We start from the raw sequence: 25237 nt of genomic DNA, 5'->3' as shown, positions 1-25237 counted from the left end.
AGGAGAGGTACAAAGGATCCAGGGTAGAGCCACATCGGAATCTCTCACCCACGAGCTCGGCGTTGTAATCCTCACTTCTTTTCCAGTGAACGTTTTCATATGTATTTACATACATGTTATAGCCTCATACATGTGTGTACATGCTTGATCCACACTTTTACCAGTATTTTAGACTATGTGTTATGACATTAACAGTGGCCTCCACTCGTAGTAATATTTGTTGACCAAATAAATTTCAAAAATCACTAGGATGAAAAGTTGAAATAGTCTTAAGAGTTTGATATATTTTTCGTATTGCTTCCTGACAAAATTAAACAAAGTTACAGTCAGTAATGTACTTATGTACCTCTGTTCCCATATTGAATATGAGTTTTCAGATTAATTCTTTCACTGAGTGTAAAAGCAGATTCCTTCGTGTGAAAAATATCAGTTATAACTATAGGTTTATTATATCTTTACTGTGATTCTCACTAAATTATAGCACCTGGAGGTTTATAATAAGAATTTCTTGTTCAGTAAAAAATGTTTCATGCTGAAATTCTTGGCTCTCTGGCTTCAAAATAGTCATTGCCCTGTTTTGTCCTTAATTGGGGGGCATCTGACTTTTCCTACAGTGTTAATGACAGAACCGCCAGCGCCGTGGGAGCATGCTGGACTTTTCTTCCTCCCCCTCTACCGTGTTCCTTGTTGATCACATCCCCCTCCTCAGTTCTTCTCAGCTTCAGGAGCAGCCCCGACTTGTTCCTTCTGAGTCCCTGGTTCCTCTCCAGGGAGAGCCGTCCCTTCCGCCCTCTGCGCGGTGATCTGCTGGGGGCCTTCCTGGTCTCTCGTGCGCCAGACCGCACTTTTTGCGGCCGCTGTCGTTCATGCTCATGGCTCCAGTCATCGCCAGACGGCCCTCGGATCTGTAGGGTCCGCTCCGCCCTCCTGCTGGGCGCCAGTTGCAAGGGTCCAGCCATTGTAACAGGCATTTCCCATCACTCCGTTTGCAACAAATACCAAGCAGGTTTCTTTGTGCTTTGGCTCAGCTTGTTCCTCCTGTGTTCCCTTTCTCGGTAAATAGCTCTTGGTCGCTGAGGGTAAAATCCTCGGTTGTTTTTTGCTCCTTCTGTTCGTTTGTGTTTTCTGTGCATCTCCTCCTCTGACCCTGTCTGTTTCAGGGAAGCGTGGTCATCACTGCGGTGGCCTCCGCCCGGGCTTCCTGCGTTCCTGCTGCTCTCCGCCTTCCAGAATGGTCTCTGTGACTTGCAGGGCGCCGTGATCTTTCTGAAATACCGTCGGCTCCTTCATTGTCACCCAAGACCCACTAGTCCCCGACCATCGCAGCCCAATGATCCGTAGAGGATTTGTGGAGACGGAGCTCCAGAGTCAGCATTTTTAAAGGCTGGCTGGGCTATTCCCTTGCAACCAAATTTTAGGCCCAGTTTTAGGAGATGGCAGCCCACGCCAGTATTCTTGCTTGGGAAATGCCCTGGACAGAGGCGCCTGGCGGGCTACAGTGCGTGGGATCGCAAAGAGTTGGACACAGCTGAGCGACTAAGCATAGGATAAATGAAAACACACTTGAATTTCACACAAGGTGGCCCAGCCTCTCCCCTGGCTTCATCTCTAGCCTTCCTCCCCCTCATAACGTAGGATTCAGCCAGAGAATCCTGAGCTCATTGTGCCTGCCCCCTTTCTGTGCGCAGTGGACGTGCTGAATTCTTGATCTTGAATCCCCTTCCCACCATTAACCACGCAAGCATTTTATTTGTTGTTCTGGCCTCAGTTCAGGTGAAGCCTGACTCCTCCACACTGTTAGGTGTGGTCTTGCATCTTTGAGTGATTGTCACTCCTCTCTGCTTCTGTCTGCTGTGTTGAAGTGTTTATCTTGTATTTTTGTTTACATCTTGCCTCCCCAAGTGCAATTTTTTTGTTTTTGGTTTTTGGCTGCACCCGGAGACTTGCCCGACCTTAGTCCGCTGACCAGGGACTGAACCCAGGTCCCTGGGAGTGAAAGTGCTGAATCTTAACTACCTGACCACCAGGGATATCCCACGAGGATCTTTTAACACTGCACTGAGCACTCATTTGAATAAATGTATATTGAAGTGAATTTCAAACGAATATATGTGCACAAGTATACCAGCTCAACACAATGTGTCTGTCAAAAACACTGCATTGGATGTCATCATCAAAATTTTAAGCTATACAAAATATAATGAGAAAAGTGAATTGCTCCGACTGTAGTATGAGACTTTTCTTTGCTCATTATAAGTTCAGTCAGAACCTGGAAAATTAATGCACGTTTGACTTCTAGGCTGGTGAATCAAAGACTCCTAGAAGCACAGTCGCAAGTGGAAGGGCTGCAGAAATCTTTACAAGATCAAGGCTCAAAGGCGGAGGATGTAAGTCTTCTTTACACGGTGGCGGCCCAGCAGTTTCATCGTGTTTACAGAAGCTGTAGCTTTTTCTTGATGGTCTCTGTCAACAAAATTGTGATGATATTGGTTACAGAAAAGAGCCAGTGTTTTCCTTTTACTAACATTGCTTATAAAAAGACCAAACAGTGCTCTTTGTCTCAGATTCGCCCTGCTAGGAATTAGAAGTTCATTTGTAGTTTTTAGCTAAGGAATTGGGCTTTTGTGTTCCACGCGTGCGCAACTCAGTTTTCAGAGTATTGATTTTCCTTCTGGTCCAAAACAAAAAAAGTGCTGATAGAATCTTAGCATGTTCAAGTAGCAGTGTTTGATATAAAATTTGGTTTTACGAACATAATGCCCTTCCTAGAATCCTACCCTCTCCAGGTTTGTGAGTCCCTCTTTCTGCCCCTGCCCTTGGCCACACACACATACACACACGCTCAGATAGAAGCTCGCTGACCTTTTTTCCCTCTGCCCATCTGTCACAGCCCTGCACGCTTGGCGGGCGCTCGCCTGGGATACAGCATGAACGTGGAGGCAGACACAGCTCCTCCTTCACCTCCTCCTGCTCCCCGCCCATCAAGGTGCTCACGCGGCCCGGTAGCAGTCAGTCTGGCAAAGGCCTGCAGCAGTCATGTTTTGCAAATCCTGTACATTTAATGAGCTGTGAACTATAGAGCTACTCTTGCAGAGTGCTCAAAACTAACGTGAAAAAGGGATAAAAACTGAATGTTCATGACCAATCTTTGCTTCTGTCAGTTGGTGATTTTTTTCCCCATTGCCAGCGTAATCTGCTGGCTTTTGAGTATAAACCTGTTTGGTTGTCTCATTGGTGGAGTCATTCTGGGTGCTCCGCATCAAAACTGTAGAGCCAGCCAGTTTCATCCAGCCTTAGTAATGTAAGAGGGTGTGAAGACAAAACAGTATTGCTTAAGGCCTGAGGGTGTGAGATCCGAAAGCTCATCTGTGACCCGATTTCTTTGGTTTCTTAAGCACCATCTGGGTTACGCTGGCCGCCTGCTCTCTGAGGTCACAGGTTGCAGCTTCTCCTTAATATGTTGTCCTTCTTAGCTCCCCACGTGGATTCCAAGTTCCCAAAATTCTCACCAACCTTTAAACAACCTCATTCCCTTATTAAAATGAAACTAGTTTCCTTTTCACACATGCCTTTATCCAGAACGCTGAATGCCAAACAGAGCCACCATTCGTGTGTGAAAATATTAGTGAACCTCCCCAAGAGGGTCTCAGAGGTGAACCGAAGTGACATTTCTTAGTTCAGTGGCACCACTGGGTCCCTTAAACTGAGATAAATGCAGACTTGGTTTTGGTCTTGGAAACAGAGGAGATGTCCTGTTGCTCTGTCACGGCAGAGAGCAGAAGAATGTGTGGGTCATAGGGAGTAAACATGGCAAAACATGAGTGTCTGCTCAACCTCAGAGCAATAGCCGCTATACTTGTTTCTCTAATATGAAAACGTACATAAAGAGGTTCATTCTACAGAAAACAATTTTACATGGCCTGATTAGATATCTCAGTGAGAATGAAATCTGATTAAATACTCTGCGTGTCACTACTTCAAGAGACGATGTTTCAGAAATGAATTGCCAACCCTAAAAGTACTGTTGGCATAAATTAGTCGGTTTATTTGACTGTTCAGATGCTAATGAGGTGTTTCGCTGTAAATTCCTGAAATTCCTCTCAGAGCTCTCTACTCTGTAAAGATTCCGGTAGAAGCTTTCCTCACTGATGATAGGCTGGCTGCCCACGCCCTGGAGGGAAGTGAGGTCCACGCTGTGCGGTTCTTCCCCAGCAGACGCTTCATGCTTTTGTCTCCTGTCCCTCACTCAACCTACAGCGTTGCCTCTACAAACACGCGATGCACAGAACCACCTGCCAAGTGGGATGGGTCCTCTCTGAAGAACAACATTTCCGCCCATTTCTGTTATCAAAAGCGCAGCCGTGCGACCTTAAGGCAGAGTCACATGGTTTGCACGTTTTTATTATTATTGTTATGTCATTTATTTTTAGTGTGGAAGCAGAAAAGTATTGGTTCTATCCAGGCTTATGGATAATTTGAGCTAGCCACCGGGTACAAAACTCCAGAGAACAAGACAGGATGAGATCATAGAAGAAAGAAAAAATGTACATTTTTTGAACAAAATGCGTATCTTTGACTTCTGTTCATGAGTCACTAAATCGTTCCTTATGTGGGCTGCTGTGTATGCTTCATACTAATAATGTCCTCTCTGTCTCTTGGCATGGTTTCTGCTCAAGGCTATTGTAAGTATGGCTTCCTATTCATTTCTATATATTAAGCAGTGTTTTGATTTATGCATTGTCTGCCATCATAGTTGACGTGGTTGAAATTTTAAATTACGAGGCTTCTATGCAAAATGAAGATAATCAGTATTACCTATGGGTTTATGCCCTTTACAATTAACATACTTAAAGGATATCAAAAACCTAGCAAGTCAGACTAAAAGGAACTCAGCTTCTTTCTCTCCCCACCATGCTCCTACCCCAGTGTCATAATTAGTTTGTCTTTATGAAGTGTTTTGATGTGGGCTTGCTGCCACAGTCTGGCCCCCTCCCGCCATGCTTTATGAGAATACCAGTCTTCAGCTGGAGAGGCATGCGGCCCAGGAGGCAGGAGCTTGAAGGCCGTGCATAGACGCTGGGGCCTGCAGGCTTGGGCTCTAGTGCGGGCTCTGCCTCTGGAAATGCCCTGGCGTCCCCCCAGCCTCACCTCCCTCAGCCCCGAGAGGGGTTGGTGGCACCCACTGTGGTGAGGTTGACACAAGTCAGCGCTCACGACATTCTTCAGTGCTGTGCCCAGCCTGGTAACCGCTCATTAAATCATCATCTTACTTCCTGCATACTATCTCAGAATAAACATTGACAATGAATTTTGCTTAGAGCCTAATCAAAACATAAATACAAAATGAAAGCTGAGATGTTATTTAAAGTGTGTTCATTTTACCCTCGGCACTGGAAAAGGAGCAACAGTAATCAGAAGCCAGCAGGATTGTCATCTTTCTCTCCGCCTGGGGATGCAGTGGTGGAGAATACTGTGGCCTGTTCACCTGGCTGCAGTTGACACACTCAGCAGAGCAGGGCATCTCAGTAGTCCAGGGCTGGCTCAGAATGGGCTGGAGTAAGTGACTACAGCAATCATTATCGAGTCAGGGGGCTGAAACTGGAAGAGCTGAGAGTGAGGGGTGTGCCCCGCCCCGTGCAGCTCTGCACTGATGGGACAGTCTGTTTTCTAAGTCCATATTATTTGAATTCGGCCAAGTTAATTTTGTAACCATGTATCTCACCATGGGCTGCTTCATAAAATTCATTCATAGTATGTACCCCACTAGTGCTGAGTTTGATCATGAAACCTGGCGGTTCTGTATGGAATGCCATTATTCTTTGCTTATTTTGCGTACGTTCTGATTGCCTGCATCTCAGGAGACTTTTTTAAATACCCAGTCAAAGCTGCATTCCCCGGCATGTTAAATGCTGTGGCTAGCTTACCTTTCATTTTCCCATTCCATCATATAAGGTATTTGTAGCCTGTGCATATCAGAAATCTCAGATCAAGTCACTAAGTGTTTGCATAAGTTGATCCCATGACACACGGAAAACAGTGTAGTGGATAAAAAGTATCCTGTGTATGTATTAGTCACTCGGTTGTGTCCGACTCTGTGACTGCATGGACTAGAGCCTACCAGGATCCTCTGTCCATGGGATTTTCCCAGGCAGGAATACTGGAGTGCATTGCCATTTCCTCCTCCAGGAGATCTTCCCAACCCAGGGATCAAACCTGGTTCTCCTGCTTTGCAGGCAGATTCTTTACTGTCTGAGTCACCAGGGAATCCCAAAAAGTCTTTGGGAAAGTCTATTGCTATTATTAGACTTTACCTGCCTATTGTGTCCAGGAATATTAGGTCTGTACCTGAAGGACTTTTTAATTCATTTCCCTGGCTATAAATGGAGAATTTAAGATATGCAGTTTTTGGGGGTTTTTATACTGATTACTATCACTTATGAGCTGTTATCTCCCTTATCAGAGAGAAACAGACTTGGGTACATCATGCATTTTCAGACTTTGACCAGAGAACTTCCTGAGGGCTTGCTCAGAGTTACTTGCTACCCTTAACAAGTGCTCTTAATTTTTTTAAAAAAAGTAGTTAATGTATTCATTAAAATGTCAAGTAATAAGCTATTTTCTATTTTCCATTTTCAGTCAGTTCTTCTAAAGAAGAAACTTGAAGAGCATCTGTGAGTATAAAAGCTGTTGCGGCCCATGGTCAGGTTGTCCAGAGAAGCAGAAGTGTTTTGTGTTGGTGGTTACAGAGCATCTAGGCAGGGGCCCGGGTGGCCCTCAAGGCAGAGACGATCCTGAGACACGTTCATAGTGACTAGTTTTCATGGAAGACAGTTTTTCCATGGACAGGGAGAGGGGGAGATGGCTTTGGGATGGTTCAAGCACGTGACATTTATCAATGCTCCTGCTGATCTGACGGAAGGCCGAGCTCAGGTGTGAATGCGAGCAGCAGGGAGCGGATACAGATGAAAGTTCAGTCCTCACTGGCTGCTCACCTCCTGCTGTGCCACCTGGTCCCTAACCAGCCACGGAAGCGTGCCATCCTGTGGCCCCGGGGTTGGGGGTCTCCTGGTCTTAAGGGTCATCTGCACCCAAGGTCCTGGAATCAAACCAATTGCTGCATTAGAACTGTGTTCTCATGTGAGCTTCCCGAGTTTTCCATCTTCACAGTAGTATTTACAGTCCCAGGTAGGACTGTGTGACCCTCCGAATCAGGAGGCAGAAATGTTTTCTGTAAGAACAGAGAGTAGTTGCTTCAGGTACTGCAGATCACGGTCTATGCCACAGCCACTTAGCTGTGGTTTGAAGGCAGCCATGGATAGTATGTAAACCAGTGTTCTGACCATGTCCCCAAAGCTTTCTACCCTGAAACTGGCCACAGGCTGAATTTGGCCCCCAGGCTGCACTCTGCCAGCTCTGGAGCCTGTGACCAGCTGAACCTTCCTTTTTATATAAACGTTTTTAAAGTATCATTAAGCTTGTCACAGTAGCAACTTTTCAAACACTTCCTTGCATTGCAAGCATACCCAAACACGACTTTTTAATCTAGAAGATTCCATTTTAAAATACAGCATTTGTTTTCTGATGAAGAAGTGTTTGCCCCTCTTTATCAGAGGTTGACGATGTTAGGCGTGTGTTGTGATTTCTCTCACACTTCGTATCAACTTTAGTCCTTCTGTCTGTTGTACCCTGGCCGAACTCTGTCCTTATAGACATTGAGTGTGGGTGGCCACGGGTTGCCAGCCTGGTGGAGTGTTCCATTAGTGGGCTGTGGTGAACCAGACACCCTGGGTACCACAGAGCTCACTTGACTTGTCCTGCAGGGATTAGAAAGAATTCTCCTGTCTGGCAGCTTGCTGCATGCTATCCAGATTCTTCTTTAATGTGGGAAAAGCGTGTGCTCCGAGCCACTGACACGTGGTGACAGGTCTAACACTGCGTAGGTGCTTAAACTTCTAGAACAGCACCTCCAGCCACTGGGAGGTTACCTGCAGTGAGAATTTCATGCTGAAGTCTGTCCTTTTGTCATTTCCCACCCCTTTTGTTGCAGAAAATAGAACACCTGTTGTTTCATAAAACTACTGTCTGACCATGGTTCTGTGTTCAGTCATTTACATGGTAAAAATCTTCATCGAAAACACCTTATTAGTGAGGAGGAGACCTGTATCAGTTCCCCGTAGCTCCCATGACAAATTAGCACAAGCTGCAAGGCGAAAAACAGCAGTCTTGACAGTAGTATGTACGGTCCCAGATAGGACTCTGCGACCCTCTGGATCAGGAGTCAGAAATGTTTTCTATAAGGAACAGAAAGCAGTGGCTTTAGGTTTTACAAACCATAGTCTGTGTCACAACCACCGAGTTCTGATTGGAGAGCAACCGCGGACAGTATGTAAACCCAGGCTCCAAGTCCTGAAGGGTTTCTACACAGAAGCGGGCCACGGGCTGAATTTGGCCACCGGGCTGCAGGTTTATATGAAAGAATGGCTGCCGTCTCAGACTCTTGAGATTTTTGTCTCTATGTTTTAGTCGTTTAGAAAATATTAATATGTTTATGTTGGTTAAGTCTTTGCATCTCTGTTTCATAGCATTTATGTGCTATATGCTGCTGTATCCTAAGAATAAAGAACTTACATCTTTCAAGTGAAGAAAACGCAAAATGGTAGTAGGTGACACAGTTACATATTTTGTTCCAGAGAGAAGCTGCATGAAGCCAATAATGAGCTGCAGAAGAAGAGGGCCATCATCGAAGATCTTGAGCCAAGATTTAACAACAGCTGTGAGTTTTTCCTGATGATCAGTTTTCAGTTGGTTAGCCATGCATTACCCTCATGATAATGAGTTTGTGTAAAATTTTATTCTTTTAGAAAGAGGCCCTGTTATATTTTCTAGCCATTAAGGAATGTGCCCTGTTCACAGACAGCACAGAAAGTGTATGTGTGTGTGTGTGTGTGTGTGTGTGTGTGTGTGTGTGGTCATCTATACAATAGTGCTTAGATTTCTAATTCCATTCTGATTTTTCCTTAACTATGAATGCTAATGTATATTTTATGAAATATATGTGTGTATGTGTATGGTCATCTATACAATAGTGCTTAGATTTCTAATTCCATTCTGATTTTTCCTTAACTATGAATGCTTATGTATATTTTATGAAATTATTTTCGTAGTGCAGTTGCAGTATGTCAGCCAGACTTTTTTTACTTTTGTTGATATTTGCACATGTAGGTAACCTGACTGTATCGATTCTTTTGTGTGGAGGTGGGAGCAATACAGACTTTTCCTTTTTTCTTGTTGTGAAATATACATAACATAAAAATGACCATTTTAACCATTTTTAAGTATCCAGTTAAGTGACATGTTAAGTACATTTGCAGTGTCATACAGCCACTGTCTGTCTCCCGAACTTTTTCATCTGCCTAAACTGAAACTCTACTAATTAAACACCCACTCCACGCCTCCTCTCTTCCCAGCCCCTGGTCACCTCCAGTGTGCTTCCGGTCCCTTGCACTTGACTCTTGTATACAACTCGTATAAGTGGAATCATACAATATTCGTCCTTTTTTGTCTGGCTTATTTCACTTCACATAATGGCTTTCATTTTCACTTGGTATAATGCCTCCATGCTGTAGATTGAAGCTGAATAATATTCAGCTATTTGTATGCATAGACCACATTTTGTTATCCCTTTAGCCTTCAGTGAATGTGTTTTATAATTTGTATACATCCATAGTGTAATTTTTATTTCTAAGAAAAAGCTTTCTGTTAAAAAAAGATTGTGAATTTTTAAAAATAAAATTATATATAAGAATAGACCAATCCCTCAAAGCTGTGAACTATTTACTGTTTTGTCAGTTGAAGTATTTTTAAAGTTGTTACGATCTACTGTCTCATCAATAGCCTTAAAAATTGAAGAATTACAAGAAGCTTTACGGAAGAAAGAAGAGGAGATGAAGCAAATGGAAGAACGGTATAAGAAATACCTAGAGAAAGCCAAAAGTGTAAGTGTGAGTCTGCGGGTCTCACAGCTTTCCGATCGTGGTTCACTGACATCTCATGATACACGCCTGAACCATGACCTCTCAGACCACGAGGAGACCGGACCAGAAGTGCCTGAGCAGGAGGCAGTGACCGAAACAGTGCCCCACCGCTGGGCTACTTCTCATTATCAAGAGGAAAGCACCTTTCCGTGTAGGAGAGGAGGGACAGTCCTCACCTCGCCTGATAGTTCAAGTTAGCTGCGTGAGCAACTTCCCTGGTGGTCCAGTCGTTAAAACTCCACACTTCCAAGGCCAGGGAGCCTGGGTTCGATCCCTGGTCAGGGAACTAAGATCCCACATGCCACACTGTGTGGCCAAAACAAAAAGATTAGCTGCGTGCCCTGGGAGGACCAACCTCTGCCTTCCGAAGAGCCTCAGCTGTGGTCAGCCTGAATCTAAACTGGCTTCTGGGCCTAGCTGGCAGTTCCCAGAGAGAATGAGGTTATTGGAACCTGTTAAATAAATTACCTTTAGAAAGTCATCAGATAAATCCAGACTTTGGGATGAAAATCCATGTTATGAAAAGTAGAAATAGGCATTGGAGTGGAGGGGGGAGCCTAAGAAGTCTGTATTAAAGGAAATGCGGTTTCACTGTTCTGCTCTTTCGAGTTTTCTGTAGACTTGATCATTTTTCTGCAGGCTTGACTGGTTTTGACAGTAAAACTGTTGGGCCAAAAAGACCCTTCCCAGAAGCCCACGGGTGTCCCAGCTAGACTTGTGTCCCCTGCCCGAGTCTAAACCCCAGCCTCTAGCAGAGGAGACGGTCACAGTGACAGGCATGTGGACATTGAGACCGGTTCCCTGCTCAGACATCTGGTCAGAGGCAGAGACCCCTGAGTCAAGCCAGAGGACCAGAAAGGAAAGACTGCCGTCAGTCATGTCCACTGTACTGTGATTGATGAATTTTAAGCCACAATTACTTCTTATAATGGACTCTTTCACTTAATTTTAAATTTTTCTATAATTAAAAGTTGTAACAACGGAACATCATTTCATACACTCAAATTTTAAAGTATCCTCATGAGATAGCTTTGGACTCTCATAAGGTTTATCTTTTTTCTTCTTTTTCTTTTTTTTAAATAACTGCTGCCGTAGATGTTACACGCTGTAGATTTGAGACTTAAATTTTTTTCTTTTATTCCTTTTTGCAGGTTATCCGTACTTTGGATCCTAAACAAAATCAAGGAGCAGCACCAGAAATACAAGCTCTTAAAAATCAGCTCCAGGAACGGGACCGGCAGTTCCATTCATTGGAGGTAGTTTACTATGATAAGGCATTTGCTTTTTTTATTTTTGATTCTAGAAGCCTTGCCACATTACAGTCTCCGTGTCTACAGGGCCCAGTTACCAAAATCTGTGGATGCATAAGTCCCTTGTAGACAGTAGTGAATGTGGTTATCTGCGTACAGTCTCTGAACATCAGCCATGTGCCCTAAACCATCTCCAGATTAGTTACGCAAGGTCTTTGCTGGCTGCTCAGGTGGTAATGAATCTGCCTGCAATGTAATACCTAATGCACTGTAAATGCTATGGATTTTTTTGTTTGCTTTTTTTCTATTTTGGAATATATTGCTTTTTGTTTGTTTTTGTCATTGTTTAGTCGCTAAGTTGTGTCCAACTCTTTGTGACCCCCTGACCTCATGGATTGTAGCCCCCTAGGCTTCTCTGTCCATGGAATCTCTCAGGCAAGAACACTGGAGTGGGTTGCCATTTCCTTCTCCAGGGGATATTCCCGACCGAGGGATGGAACCCATGTCTCTCGCATTAGCAGGAGGGTTCTTTACCACTGAGCCACCTGGGAAGCCCTGTGTTCACTGTTTTGGGTCTGGAGTGGGTTGACTCTGTGGATGTGGAACCTGTGGATATAGAGGGCCAACTGTACAGTCGTGCCCATGAATTTAGATGGGCATGAATTAGACTTTTACTAATGTTGAGTGTTTTTTCATGTTTACATGCTTACATGTGCTTGCTTTTTAGAAAGAATATGAGAAAACAAAGAGTCAAAGGGAGATGGAAGAGAAATATATTGTCAGTGCCTGGTACAACATGGTAAGAAAATAACACATCAAAACACTTTGCAAAGTTCAGTGAATATGTATAATTTGTTATACTGCCTTTAGTGTAGAAGTCATTCTACCGAATGAATCGAAAAGTAATTGCCGCCCTAACACATACTAACAAAATCCTAATGCAGATCTTAGGGCCGAAGAGCAGATACGAGAACCACCATAAACGGGGTTAGAACACTGTGGGCACTGTCCTGAAGGATGGAAAAATTTCCGTCTCTCAGAACCATTTGTCCTTGGGCACAGTGACTTCAGTCGTATCTAAACACAGATGGAGGAGGGTTTTTTTGTTGGGAATATTTCACTGCCTTTGCAGGAGTGGTTCTTATAACAGAGATAGTTTAATTGTCTCACAGGGTTTAGTAAATGTTCAGTGTGGGACCCTGAACAAATGCAGGTTTTGAAATTGAATTTTCCAATACACAAAAGATGTACGTATGGCAGGGGAAAATAAATGCTCACCAGCATTTTGACTTTCAGTAAGATTTTTCCAGATACGAAGAGCTATGGATTTTGAAGAATGCTGTACTTTTTTTCAGTATTTTTTTTCCTAGACCTTTTCGTCTTCTTTTTAATAGCTTTATTTATTTCTCTCCTTTTGGGCTGCGTTGGGTCTTTGTTGCGGTGTGGACTTTTCTCTAGCTGCGTTGCGGGCGGTGGGGGTACTCTCTGGTTGGGGTGCCAGGCTTCTTACTGTGGCGGCGTCTCTTGTTGGGAGCACAGACTCTAGGGCCCGTGGGCTTGGTAGTTGCAGTTGCCGGGCTCTGGAGCACAGACTCAGCAGTTGTGGCACACGAGCTGAGTTGCCCTGCAGCGTGTGGGATCTCCCTGGACCAGGGGTCGAGCCCGTGTCTCCTTCATTGACAGGCGGATTCTTTACCACCGAGCCAACCAGGGAAGCCTTTCTTTCTCTTCTTTGTTCTTCTTCCCAACATGACCGCTTTTGCCTTTTCAAGAAGTGAGTTTATTTGCCTGAGACAGATTCCTTTCCCCATACCCATTTGACCCTGTAGTTGTGTTCGTGACGCAATACCATTTTACAATTGTAAATTATACCATTTTACAGTTACAGCTGGTACTGTGTGTTAAAGGTTAGTGTCCCAGGTCTGCTAATAGTGTGATCTGAGCTTTTGTCAGAAATTCACACAATTTTATGCCATGTCCACATTTATATTTATTTGCCTTGGTTAAAGCTACATATTTAAGATTTTATCACAATTTTAAAAAAGAAAAGGGAAAATCTTACTGGGTTTATGGTACCACTACTGTTAATATAGATTAATTGAAAATAAAATGTAAAATAAGAAAAAAACTGTATTTAAGGGCGGTCTCTGGGAACGGGTCCTGACTTCACCCGTTCTGTTTCGTCTTTATCCTCCGTCAGGGTTAGTTAGGAGCAGCCTTCAAGCTCTGTCCCTCAGTCCTTACTAGTGATTTCATATAGCTGATCGATTTTTATGATTTCACATATTATGGAACCAAACTGTTTTACTCCGTGATACAGTGTTAAAGAAGAATCCTGTTGATAGTTTTCAGCTCCACAGAGAATGAAGGAATATCTCCCAGTACGATCTCACAAGTTGTGTTCAGTTAAGATAGCTGGAAAAACTTCATAGGGCTTCACCGGTGTCTCAGTGGTAAAGAATCCACCTGCCACAGGAGACATGGGTTCAGTCCTCCCTGGGCTGGGACGTTCCCCGGGAGAAGGAAATGGCAACCCACTCTAGTATTCTTGCCTAGAGAATTCCGTGGACAGAGGAGCCTGGTGGGCTACAGTCCATGGGGTCACAAAGAGTAGGACGTAACTAAATGATTAAAGCAACATCAACAGAAGCTTCATATATACATTCAGAAAGTTCTGCATCTCAGACATCTGAAACGGAAGTGAAGGTGATGAGCAGCTTAGTACCTGGTGAAAGGTATTAAGTATCTCAGAGAATGATCTTGTCGTGGATCCTGAGATCTTAAACCTTGTGTCAAGAAGTTGAATAAGTTGCTTCGATTATGAAAGTTTAAAAAAAGTATATTTTAAATAAAGTATAGTTGTTAATATATGTAGGTAAATCAGTCGGTTAAATATTACCAGTAGACACTTGTCAATTTTCTTCAGATCCTTAAATGGTTTGGTTTCAAACTGAGTGAACAGCACATCCTGGTTTTTCTCTTTGGGAAAACGGAGGATGTTGGGTCTGCCTAAAACGCTGAGCCAGGACCCGTGTTTCCGTGGGGCTGACCGGTGATGGGAGGTGTGTCTTGTCTTCCATGCTGGTTGCCCATCTCCCGTGGGCGTCTCTCTGCCTCTCCTTCTGGCCCTGGTCCTCCCGCCTCCCTGTCACCGGCATCCACTTGCTCCCATCATCTTGTCTGCAGTCACCGGCGAAAGGAGCCGGCCGCCCTCAGCTCCTCCCGTTTCTCTGGCCAGCCTTCTCTCCAGCTCAATCAGTGAGCACCGAGGCCGTCTTTCCCCGTCTGCCCAGAGTGCTCACTGTTGGCTCCTCCCAGTTTGGAGAGGGCCGCAGCCTGCCTCCCTCCTGTTCGGAGGCCCCGGGCCTGGCGGGTGGGCTCCTCTCCAGCCCTCAGGAAAGACCCCTGCGCCCAGTGGGCCCTCTGTTGGGGGCCGTCAGGAGCGTCCCTTAACTTGAGAACGCAAGTCTGCCTGGGAGGAAAAGCAGCGTGGTGGTATGTACTACACCTGGTGTGACTCTCCACCTTCGGAAAGAACAAGTGCTGTGTGGCCTTCTGTTCTACCTGAACCCTGTGATTTCCGTACCCCCACGTGAATCAGCCGCTACCAATCAACTGCCCTCTTTCTCCCTTGGAAAATCACTTTATACATCTGATCTGAAAGAGAAGTGTGTATGATTTCGTGTGGGTGATGTAATTCCAAAGATCCATCTTTTATTATCTACCGTCCGGATTATTGTAAATTCAGAAAATTCAGGCTTCATTTTTCCCACAGGAAGATTTGTACCTAATTGTTGGAACTAAAATGTCTCTAAGACCTTAATCTGTAACAAAGAGAATTGCAAATTAAATCGTGCCTTATGACCCCGCGTAACAAATTCTGCATGATCATTTTCCCCTGTGAGAGTGCGTTCCCCTGTTTTCTGATGACTTCTTTTCCCTGTGATGTAGGGGATGACTCTGCACAAAAAGGCAGCTGAAGACAGGCTTGCCAGCACAGGGTCGGGGCAGTCGTTCCTGGCGAGGCAGAGGCAGGCCACCAGCACGCGGCGGTCTTACCCGGGCCACGTCCAGCCGGCCACCGCAAGGTAGACAAGTCCCGCCGCTGGGATCAAAACACCCGCGTCCAACACACACTTCTGTTACATGCAGTGGCGTTTCAGGAAATTCAGCCAGCTCGTATCTCATCTCTAGTTTATGTTGCCGTTTAGTGGTCTCTCATTTAAGGACTTTCTTCTGTATCCATAACGTTTTAGTTTCTCAGTCCTTTCTTTTGTAGTCCTCTCAGTTCCTTTTAATGTGCCAAAAATTTTTTAAATGCCCAATTAAACGTGTCGTATATTAGTGTAGTACTTTTCTTTGTACGAAAATGTCCTTTCCCCAATGGTGTAGGCTTTGTAATCAATTAGATTTTCTGCCAATAATTGATATACAGTTTATATTCTTTATTGTGCCTCTGTGTTACCATGCTTTCTAAGAATGTCTTTGTTTAAAGGGAATTAATCTTTTTATGATGTATTAATCTGTGTTTTCAATTGTTTTCCAAATGCACTTCAGATAACTTACATATTTACTATATAAAATGGTTGGCAAGTGCACTTTTTGCAAAGACATAAATACATCGGCAGAGGTGCTAATCAGCTCTCACCGAAGGCACCTGATAGAATTATTTAGAGGGGGAAAAAAATGAGTTTTCACATTGTTTTATAGGAAATTAAATTTGTCTGAAGATTTGGAAACTATTTTTAAAACATAAATAGAATTTCATTATTTCCTGCTGTGTTGTTTGCTGGCAGAAGTGAATGTGTTGATTAGGCTATTCGGGGAGAAGTTACAGAAGAAAAAAAATCAGGCAGTACATTCTTTTTTTTTTTTTTTTCTCTTGTTTTGGAATATCACAGTAACTGAGGGTCAGATTCTAGCAATGGGCTAACACTGAATTTCAACCACCCTCCACGTCTGAATGATTTATTTTTTATATACCTGCGAGTCACAGGTAGCCTTACCTTCGGGGTGATTTCCTTGCTGACTTGCACCTCATTTGTCTCACTTATTCCTTAATACAGACCCTTCTGTTTCTCACGAATTCCTAATCCTTAATATCAGTCATTAAGATCAGTAAGTGACTTCCTGTGTGTGACGTTTATGACAGGTCTCTTTCTTAATTCTGTGGACGAGTCTAAGAATTTGCTGCTGAGTAGATTCCCTCTTGGGTATTTGGTTGCCCCAAAGTGCTTACATTTGTTGACAGATTATAAACTGTTTATTTACGTTGATGAATGGCTGCAAGTAACAGAGATTGTGAAGCACTTTGACTATGTAAGGTGCTATATAAATGCAAAATATCATTCATTTGAACATGAAATGTCTCTGGCTCACTTTCCATATTGGCTTAAATATTTGGCCCCAAATTATATTAAATATATTCCCCTCCAGCCTTTCTCTTGCACCACAGCCCATTTTTTAAAAGCAAAAATTTAACTGAAATTAGGTTGATCGTTTGTTTGGTTTTGGTTTTTAGATAGGTTTGAGAAGATTCTGTTTCATGTACTTGCTGTTTGGAAGTTCAGGTCTCATTTAGTTTTGTATATTAAATATAAATGAGTAACTTTAAATCAAGCTAAATGTACCTAAGAATTTTCAGAAACTATATTTGGATGTCTGATTTTAAATCCTTATTTCCTTTTTTTTTTTTTTTTAAGAAAATGAACCTAAAATTATTTTAGGTGTTTTCATTTGTCCTCGGAGACTGTACATGAAGAAAGGCATTAGAAAGTATGCAGGAGTGACTCCATGCGTTGAGCTAATTTTTTACATTAAGTACAGAAGTCTGAGCTTAGTGTGAATGGCTCCGCCTGGTAGGAAGAAAAAAGCAGGAAGACTTGGTAGTAAAGGACAGAACCACGTGAGTAGGTGCATCCTGGGGCTTCCGTAGGCTGGGCGGACCCAAACACGTAGAATGTTTTGACAATAAAAGATTAAAATCTAAGATGGTTCAGCCTGGCCCACCCCCACCACTTCCCATCCCCTTATTTCACAAATTAGAGAACGGATCCAACTGTTTCAATATAAGGCATGAACACTAACCTTAGTAAAATTGAAATTACTGCCCTGCAGAATAAGATAGACCAAAACCAGGGTCCCTGAGCTGTTTATTAGGGGATTCTATCCCACGAGATGAGGAGTTTTCGTTTTAGTTCTCTATTTACTGGCCCCGTTCTGGCCTCCTACCCACCCAGCTACTCAGATTTGTTTCTCTACATGGGACAGTGCCAAGCTTCCGGAAGGAAGTTTTCCATCCCATTTTTCTTCAGCATCCCATTATGTTGGTGTTTGCATTCATAACCTTCACTTACCTTTCCAGTATCCTTAAGTTTTAATATATCGCTTTGATTCCATAGCAGAAATTTTATTTCTAAACATTCTGTGATGTTTTTTGAAAAGCAGGAATAAAACTGCACTGTCCCAGTGAGAACCCTATTTCCTTTGCCCAGCTTTTGGGCAGGATTTTATGAATTTCTCTTTCCTCAGTGATGATTATTAATCTCTAGGAGGTTTGGGCCAATGCACGATCTCTCTGCAAGCTGCGAGACACTGGGCACCTTACGGAGATGGGAGTTGAGCTGGGCATCTGCTGGACAGATGCCCATGCACAGTGGCTCCGTGAAGCCTGCGCTCCCTGGGGCAGTGGAGCCAGTCCTGGCACACCATAGAGTCAGCACAGAGTTACTGCGTTAAGGGTGGGGCAAGGCATCACCCCAGGTCTGAATTCTTCTAAACAAAAACATTATTTTCTGTTTTCCTTCTAACCAGGGTAAGAACATACAAAGTTAGTAACTAAAGACCACAAAAGCATAAATTTTATATTCTGCGGTGTGTATTTAACAAGTTTGTAATGGGAAAAATCCAGCAAGTATTACAGTTTACCCCATCTTTAAAAGAGAATAAAAAATACAGTTGTACATATCTTAAAAGAACTCATACAAACTCCATCATATCTTTTTAGTATTTGTCTAGATTACCTAATAACCAAGAAAAAAAAGAAGTCCCAAGATAAAGGCTCCATTTTCTGTCTTTTTATCTTTTATTTTTTTGGCCACACCACGTGGCATGTGGGATCTTAGTTTCCTGACCAGGGATCAAACCTGTGTCCCCTGCATTGGAAGCAGGAGAGTCTTAACCACTGGACCACCAGGGTAGTCCCAAGGCTCCGGTTTTCTAAACACTCATCAGGATTGAATTATTTCTGTTTGATAAAACGGGCTAGTGAGATGATTCATTATAATAAGGATGATATTGTAAAAACTGTTGTTTTGTTGAGGTCTTAACCGCTTTGTCTGTGTAGTAACAGCTCAACTGCACAAACTTGAGCTAAATGTTTGCACTCAGAAGCATCCGCCCACATCCATCAGCAGGTGTCAGGAAGGCATGCGAATCTGTGCTGTTACAAACAGACCAGCAGTAAGCGATGTGAAGGGAAGCGGGGTTTAGGCTGAAGAAGAGATTCATTTTTATTTATGAATTCTTTTACTCACACTTCCTCCTCAGTTGCAGTTTTATTTATTCCTATCTAATGATACAAGATATTTTTTGGAGTCTCTTGCTCTCAGATAAGCATTCATCTTTTAAAGATAACACCCTGTTAAAAGTTTGAAAATCTTTATCCTAATATAAGAATTGTCCTGAAGCAAAACTCTAAATTTATTTATTTAACTTATCCTAACTTCCTGCATTGAATCTCCAGTGGTCCAGATCTCAGACTCCCAGAGTTTTAGAACTTTTCCCCAGTTGGAACACGTGAGGTTTATCTGACAAAGCACTCGTAGCCCAGATAGTGTAAACCTCGTTAGTTTAGAGCCACCTAGATAAGAACTTCTGTGACCCTAAAGGGAGAGGACAGTGCTTGGCATTTTGCTTTTTTTGCTGAGAGCAAAACAGCAACATGAGTTTTGTTGTCTGTTCATTAAGTTGTGGATGCACATTTTGACTTTTTATCCTCAAATTACAAAGTGACTCTGCCGAGAAGGCTGTGGAACTGTGGAGTGCATTTCTCAGCAGTGACGTCTGTGTGGTACCCCACAGGGAAGGAACAAAATAAGAGGGGATGTCAGAGTCTTTGCAAATTATTTTAGCATGCTTTTTCCATTTTTCCCCCCTTTTTACAATGATCATCTCTCTTTCTCTAGTTCCAGCTGTCAAAATGGCAGCTCATTTTAGTAGATGTACAGCCCAGTTTCACTACATTTAGAAAGCAGTTTCAGAGCTTATTCTTTGTAACTATAATGATTCGAATATTTTGTATCATGACATTTTTATATGAGGGAGGCTATTCTTTGTGTGTCTGTCATCCAGTTTTTTACTTTCTATAAAGCATATTTAAATAATCGGTGTACGTTCATTTTATTGAAAAACTTGAAAATGATTTAGTGACCAACTGAAGCACCATAATTTTATTGTTCTTAAGTTGTGCAATAAATAATGTTTATTTCTGAGACGCCTAAAAAACAGAAAGTAATTTGCTACTGACGTAGCTACCCCTCCCCATTCCCCTGAATCATGGAAGTGTCAAAATTTTGCTCCTTTTTTTCATAAAGTAAAAGACAGGGCAGGAGTGATGACCTCCATCTCTTTTCAGTAACTGATTATGTTCTTGAGAAATACGTACCAATAATTTGTTTTAAAACAGCCTTTTATCAACCCGATTCCCATGTATTTATAAATATAAAAGCTTTAAAATTTATATTTAATGTTATTCTGAAATATACTTGGATTCTTCACACTGCACTTAAACTGATAGAGAAGGGACATTACTTGAGAAACAAGAGACCTGAACCTAATTATGGCGAGTATATGAGTCTGGCAATTGCAGCCTGTCAATGTTTATCAAGAATTCTGTTTCAGCAATTATGCCTCTCTTGCATACTTTTCTGCTTTTTAACATTTTCCAATAATATCCTATGAGATAAGTTTGTATGCTACATGTAAATGAGCACAGAACTCTGAGAAAGTAATCTAAGGCTGCCAAGGCAGATCCATTCCTAGAGAGTAGATCAATTATCAGAAGAAGAAAAGACCTAATTATAAACAAACATCCAGGCAGATGGAAGTGCTGACACCGTTCAACCTTCACTTGGTCTTAATAGTAATACTAAAGTAATAGTTTATATAAAATCTTCTGACTTTATTACACGGTCATTCTGTTTAAAAAAAAGAGTAGACAAAAATAATTTATTTTCTAATCATCCTTCCCTTCAGTGGGCACTCACTGGGCACAGATTAACTGTACATGTTTGTGAGTGGAGAGGAAAGCATCAGTTTTCGTCTTGAAACTGGTAACCCATTACTCAGTCTAAGATAGATCTTTAAGACTGTGAAGATAGGATGGTGTGATGGGATGAGACCCCTACGGTGGCTGAAACTCACTACCAACTCCCTAGCAGTAACGTGGCTCTGCTGCTGTGTGCGGTTTACAGACCGCACAGTTTTCTGTCTGCCTTAATCATACCTAGTGGCCCCACAGAAAATCTTGTTTAAAATGAAGGCAAGAGTAGACTTCCTATGTGTGTATATTCAGGGAGAGCCTTTGTGTACCTGGTAACATGACTGCCCGTCTCTGAACTAGGTGTTCAGGGTCTGAAGATGAAATCATCAGAGAAGGTGTATAGGTAGCCTCGGAATGTAAGGACGATGGGGCTATCAAATACCCTAAATTATATCGACTCAGAGCTTAAAAGGATAAGTAAGTTTCATGAGAAGAGCAAGCTCAGAGTGAGAAAAAGAAAATCACCAAAGCATGCTGAGGCTTTAATGCATGTGGGAGACTTCTGAGCAGTCATCATTGCTTTAGAGATCTCTGAACTGACAAAGGAAAATAATTAGATTAGCATTGATACTGCAAAACTTATAAAAGGGACTTGTGTTTATTCTTGGTGTAATTTGTCAGCCTGTGGACAGTGATTACTGTATATACATTCTATATGTGTAGAATATATATATAGTGTGTTTATTTTATAGATGTCACTATTAGAGTTGAATGTATTAATATTATTTACTACTTCTACTCACTTATGTATTATTTATACTTTGCTGCAAGATTCACAGCACTTTACTTACTAACATTAGATAAGTATTTAACTTCTACCTTTCTGTGGCATTTTCCATGTACATCTTTTCCACCAGGCTTCTTTTCCTTATTTTGGAAGACTCACTAAGGAAGCCGTAAAAGACAGCCCAAATAAATGGGCTGTGCTCTCTTCCTGAAATGTGTAAAGTCTGATCTGAAGTTCTGAGTCTAGAACTCTATCTGAAGCTGGGTTGGGGCCGTGAGTCATTGATGATCTTTTATATGTCATGTTAATAAGACTCATGAAGTTAACACTTACGAAGCCAAGGTCTCTCCTATACAGACACACTTTAAACTCCTTGTTTCCTGGAGTTGCATTAATAAAAAGTGAACAGTCTTCTCGGCTTTCATTCACCTGTCTCCTAAAATACAGACTGGCAAACTGTCCTTCACTTTCATTGTTTCTTCATCATTGCACGCACTCAGACCCAGGAGGAAGAAAGCCAGACCCCAGGAGCTGTGATGTCCAAGAATCGGGAAAACGCTGGGGGTGAGGTGATGGGAAAAAGCAGGTACCAACCATGGCAGGATGCTACAAAAGGGGTCTTAGTTCTACTATAACATATGCCTTATGAACTTGGCCATTTTCTTAAGTTCAAATATGGCAAAGTTTTCAGCTTCTTCTGTGCAGAGATGTTTTGTGGAGTCAGGACTCTTTTCATTTGTACTTGAATATATTTGTATTCAAATCATAGTCAAAACATACTAAAATATTTGCTGTTACATAAACATTAACACAGTGATTACTGCCAAAGAACAGGGAGATGTGCTCGTTAGGAACATTCTCGTAAGAGTTTTGTCTGATGTTTAGATGAGAGAAGTGCTTTTAGAGCGTGAACAGTTTCTGCAGTGCTTTCTTGCATGTTCCTCTCTGTTCTGCTGATGTGCTTGGCGTAGGCAGGTCACCTGGAAGACAGAAACACAAATAGAGAAGGCTAGACTCTAACCTGTGAGAGGAGAGCCACTTTTTAACCTCCCAGAGTAAAAAAAAAATTAAAGACACAGTCACACTCACACATGGGGACAGAATGAATGGACAAATCACCTTCAAAATGTCTTGAGCATCCTTTGGCTTCTTGCTAATCTAGTTAAGAGCAGATTCTAGACCTGCATTGTCCAATCCACTAGCCAATTCACAGCCACATGTGCTGATTTAAATTCAAGTAAAATTAAGAATCCGGTTCCCCAGTTCCCCAGCCACATTTCATCAGAAGCCACCCGTGGAAAGCAGTTACCATACCAGGCAGTGCAGATCCAAAACACGTCCATCACTGAAGAAGGCGCTTTTGACATTTGGTGCCCAAAGAGAGAATAAGGATGAAATAAAGGCATTCAGTTAACTTATGATACACTTACAGATTTTTCTGGCATCATTAAAGAAAGGTGTTTTTTTTATAAAAATTAATACCAGCCCTTTTTGAAGACCTTGAAAATTCAAAACCCCGTTCTTTGAAACTAGTTTTCAATATATTTTTTTAAACAGATTCTTAGCACTTTACTTTTTAAGTGGTATAATTAAATAACTTCATAAATCATAACAGTATCTTCAGGTTCTTCCCTTTTTTAAGTAGTCTTTTAAAATTGATGATAGTTTCTAACACTTATCCAGCAGAAACTGATGAATGCTTATTTATTTACAAGTTGATAGACATCATAGTCCTCTATTCTATTACTTTTAAATCTCTGTTCTGTTTCTTTTACATCTATGTAGATCTAACGAGATTTGCCAACAGTTTTTCATTTCTGCCCCCAAAATCACATTTGAGCATCTTTTACCTTAAAGGCATATCAAGATCCAAATAGTTTCTTTGATTTTCTTCCTAGTTTCTTGCTCTTAACTACTTAGATTATGAATCAAGTTAAGTTTCATGTATGAAGCAGATTTTATTCCAGCGACTTAGTTAATGAAACATTTTTTTAAGATTTATTAATTGCCTTGGCTTATTACTAAAGCGCTTAGCATGACTACAGTGATCTATACAAATACATCTTTGAATTTTTTAATGAACAGAAGAGACTCATTGTAACTCTTTGGAGTCAGCTTGGTATTTAGTGAAAACTATACCGTCAGGAAGTCAGATACTTTCCTCTGCCTTTTCAGTCTTTTTAATCAAGCTGCAGACTTGATCCAGTAGTGTCAAATTACAGACAACTGTAAAGAAATTCTTATTCAAGTACAGATGAGTAAATGGCATGATTTGAATTTATTATTTTTTGGTGGCCTAATTTAAGCGTATATTCTGCAGAGACTCCTATTCTTAGTTAAGGGAAATTTTCAAGATGTTTGAAATAAGAAAGAACATGCTAGTATAAATACAGGAAGTGACTGTACACAAATGCCAATCAATGATTTGGGGCCTTTTAATTTTTTTTAATAGTAGTCTTTTGTTTTTTTAATAGTCTTAGTTATTAAAAATTCAGATGCACTAATATGCCATTGCTGTCACTAACTTTGCTGTTTACAGATTACGTGTAATTCACAATGCTTTGTGCTCAGAAGAGTAATTTCCAGGTTTAATCTTGTTTTGCAATTTTGTGTTTTGAAACTTGCCCCACCATTTATAGCACCCAAATTTTGGTTGTGTAATGAATGGTAAAATTCAAACATATCTAATAGTTCAATAATTTGCCTTATTTCGATTAACAAATTCTATCAAAGATTTGGGGATAGAGGCTTTTTTTTTTTTCCTACAGTATTTTTTAAACTTTTCAGATGAGCTGGAAAACACTTTAGTACATTGGAGTTGGAGTTGTATTGGTTACAGGCCCAGCTCTACAGCCTTATACTCATGTCTTAAGTATTACTGATTGGTCTATGAATTGTTAGTTTGATATTTGACATTGTAGTTATCCACATTGCAGTTTAGCCTTTGCGAAAAGGGTATTGCTAGGTATGTTCTTATTTCTGGTTGACTATTGATTTTGTAATTTCACAATTTCATTCTGAGTCATTGTAATCCAAAAAGGAAACCCACGTAGGACGAAATTTTTCACCTCACAAATGAATCAGTGCAGTTTTAGCAACCTCGTATATAAATGCATCCAAGCAATGTCGCACCTGTGTACCTGTCATTGACTCTGTTAGATTCGTGAGTTTTCGCACTGTTTCTCTGAGGAAAATGACTTGTTAGAGAGCCTCAGTAAGAAATTGTCACCAAAATCACAAAACCTTGAAGTCCAAGAAATCACCAGAAGACAGATTTTTAATTTTTTGAAACCTTATATTGTATTTCCTTTTGATGTCACTTATTCATTTTAATTTTATGACTGCCAACTTGTTATGGTATTAATTATATGTATATGTTTATATGTATGCATATAATATATGTATATGTATATGAAGAATAAAGTTAAGATTTGGTCAAACTATATTTTCCCATTCAAGTACAAAAATGTTTTCAAGGCTGCAAAAAGTGTACAGTTGTTAAACAAGTTGTAAATAAAGACTTGTATAAAAATTCAGCTTAATTATTTTTTCTTCTCTTAAACCCTGACACAAACACGTTTAATAATTGTCTTAATAGTATTCATCCACTTGCCATAGTGTCCTGTCAATTTAAATATTATGCCACTGACTTACTGTAAATCAGGAATGTTCTTTGAACTTTTCCCCAGTACCTAGGATGGGTTCTCTTTTGATTTAGGCTGGTACATAACGTAAGTTGACTGTCCAAAGTTCTGAGGGATAAAAGGTAAACCTGGCTTCTCCCCTCTTCACAGACGGTCCAACAGGAACCACAGTAGGTATTTTACCTTCTTTCACAATATATTATTCTGGAAGCATCATATTTAGGCCATGGGGCTTCCCAGGTGGCTCTGTGTTGAGGAAA

General features: G+C 41.5%; 1 protein-coding gene across 2 annotated transcripts in view; it reads left to right on the top strand.

Moving 5' to 3' along the window:
* HOOK3 (hook microtubule tethering protein 3) overlaps positions 1-24869 on the top strand; it is an 87549-nt gene extending 62680 nt beyond the window's left edge. For both annotated transcript variants that reach the window (XM_055416674.2, XM_088832532.1), the window contains exons 16-22: positions 2300-2387; positions 6637-6671; positions 8691-8773; positions 9895-9995; positions 11186-11290; positions 12012-12083; positions 15236-24869. In XM_055416674.2, the coding sequence (XP_055272649.1) occupies positions 2300-2387; positions 6637-6671; positions 8691-8773; positions 9895-9995; positions 11186-11290; positions 12012-12083; positions 15236-15376 (625 nt within the window). In that variant the 3' untranslated portion in view covers positions 15377-24869. The remainder of the gene's footprint in view (positions 1-2299; positions 2388-6636; positions 6672-8690; positions 8774-9894; positions 9996-11185; positions 11291-12011; positions 12084-15235) is intronic.
* Positions 24870-25237: the final 368 nt, after the last annotated feature.

This window comes from Moschus berezovskii, chromosome 26, assembly GCF_049115385.1.
Source record: "Moschus berezovskii isolate FMDL1 chromosome 26, NW_MosBer_1.0, whole genome shotgun sequence".
NCBI lineage: Eukaryota > Metazoa > Chordata > Mammalia > Artiodactyla > Moschidae > Moschus > Moschus berezovskii.
This window is presented reverse-complemented; position numbering and strand designations above follow the sequence as displayed.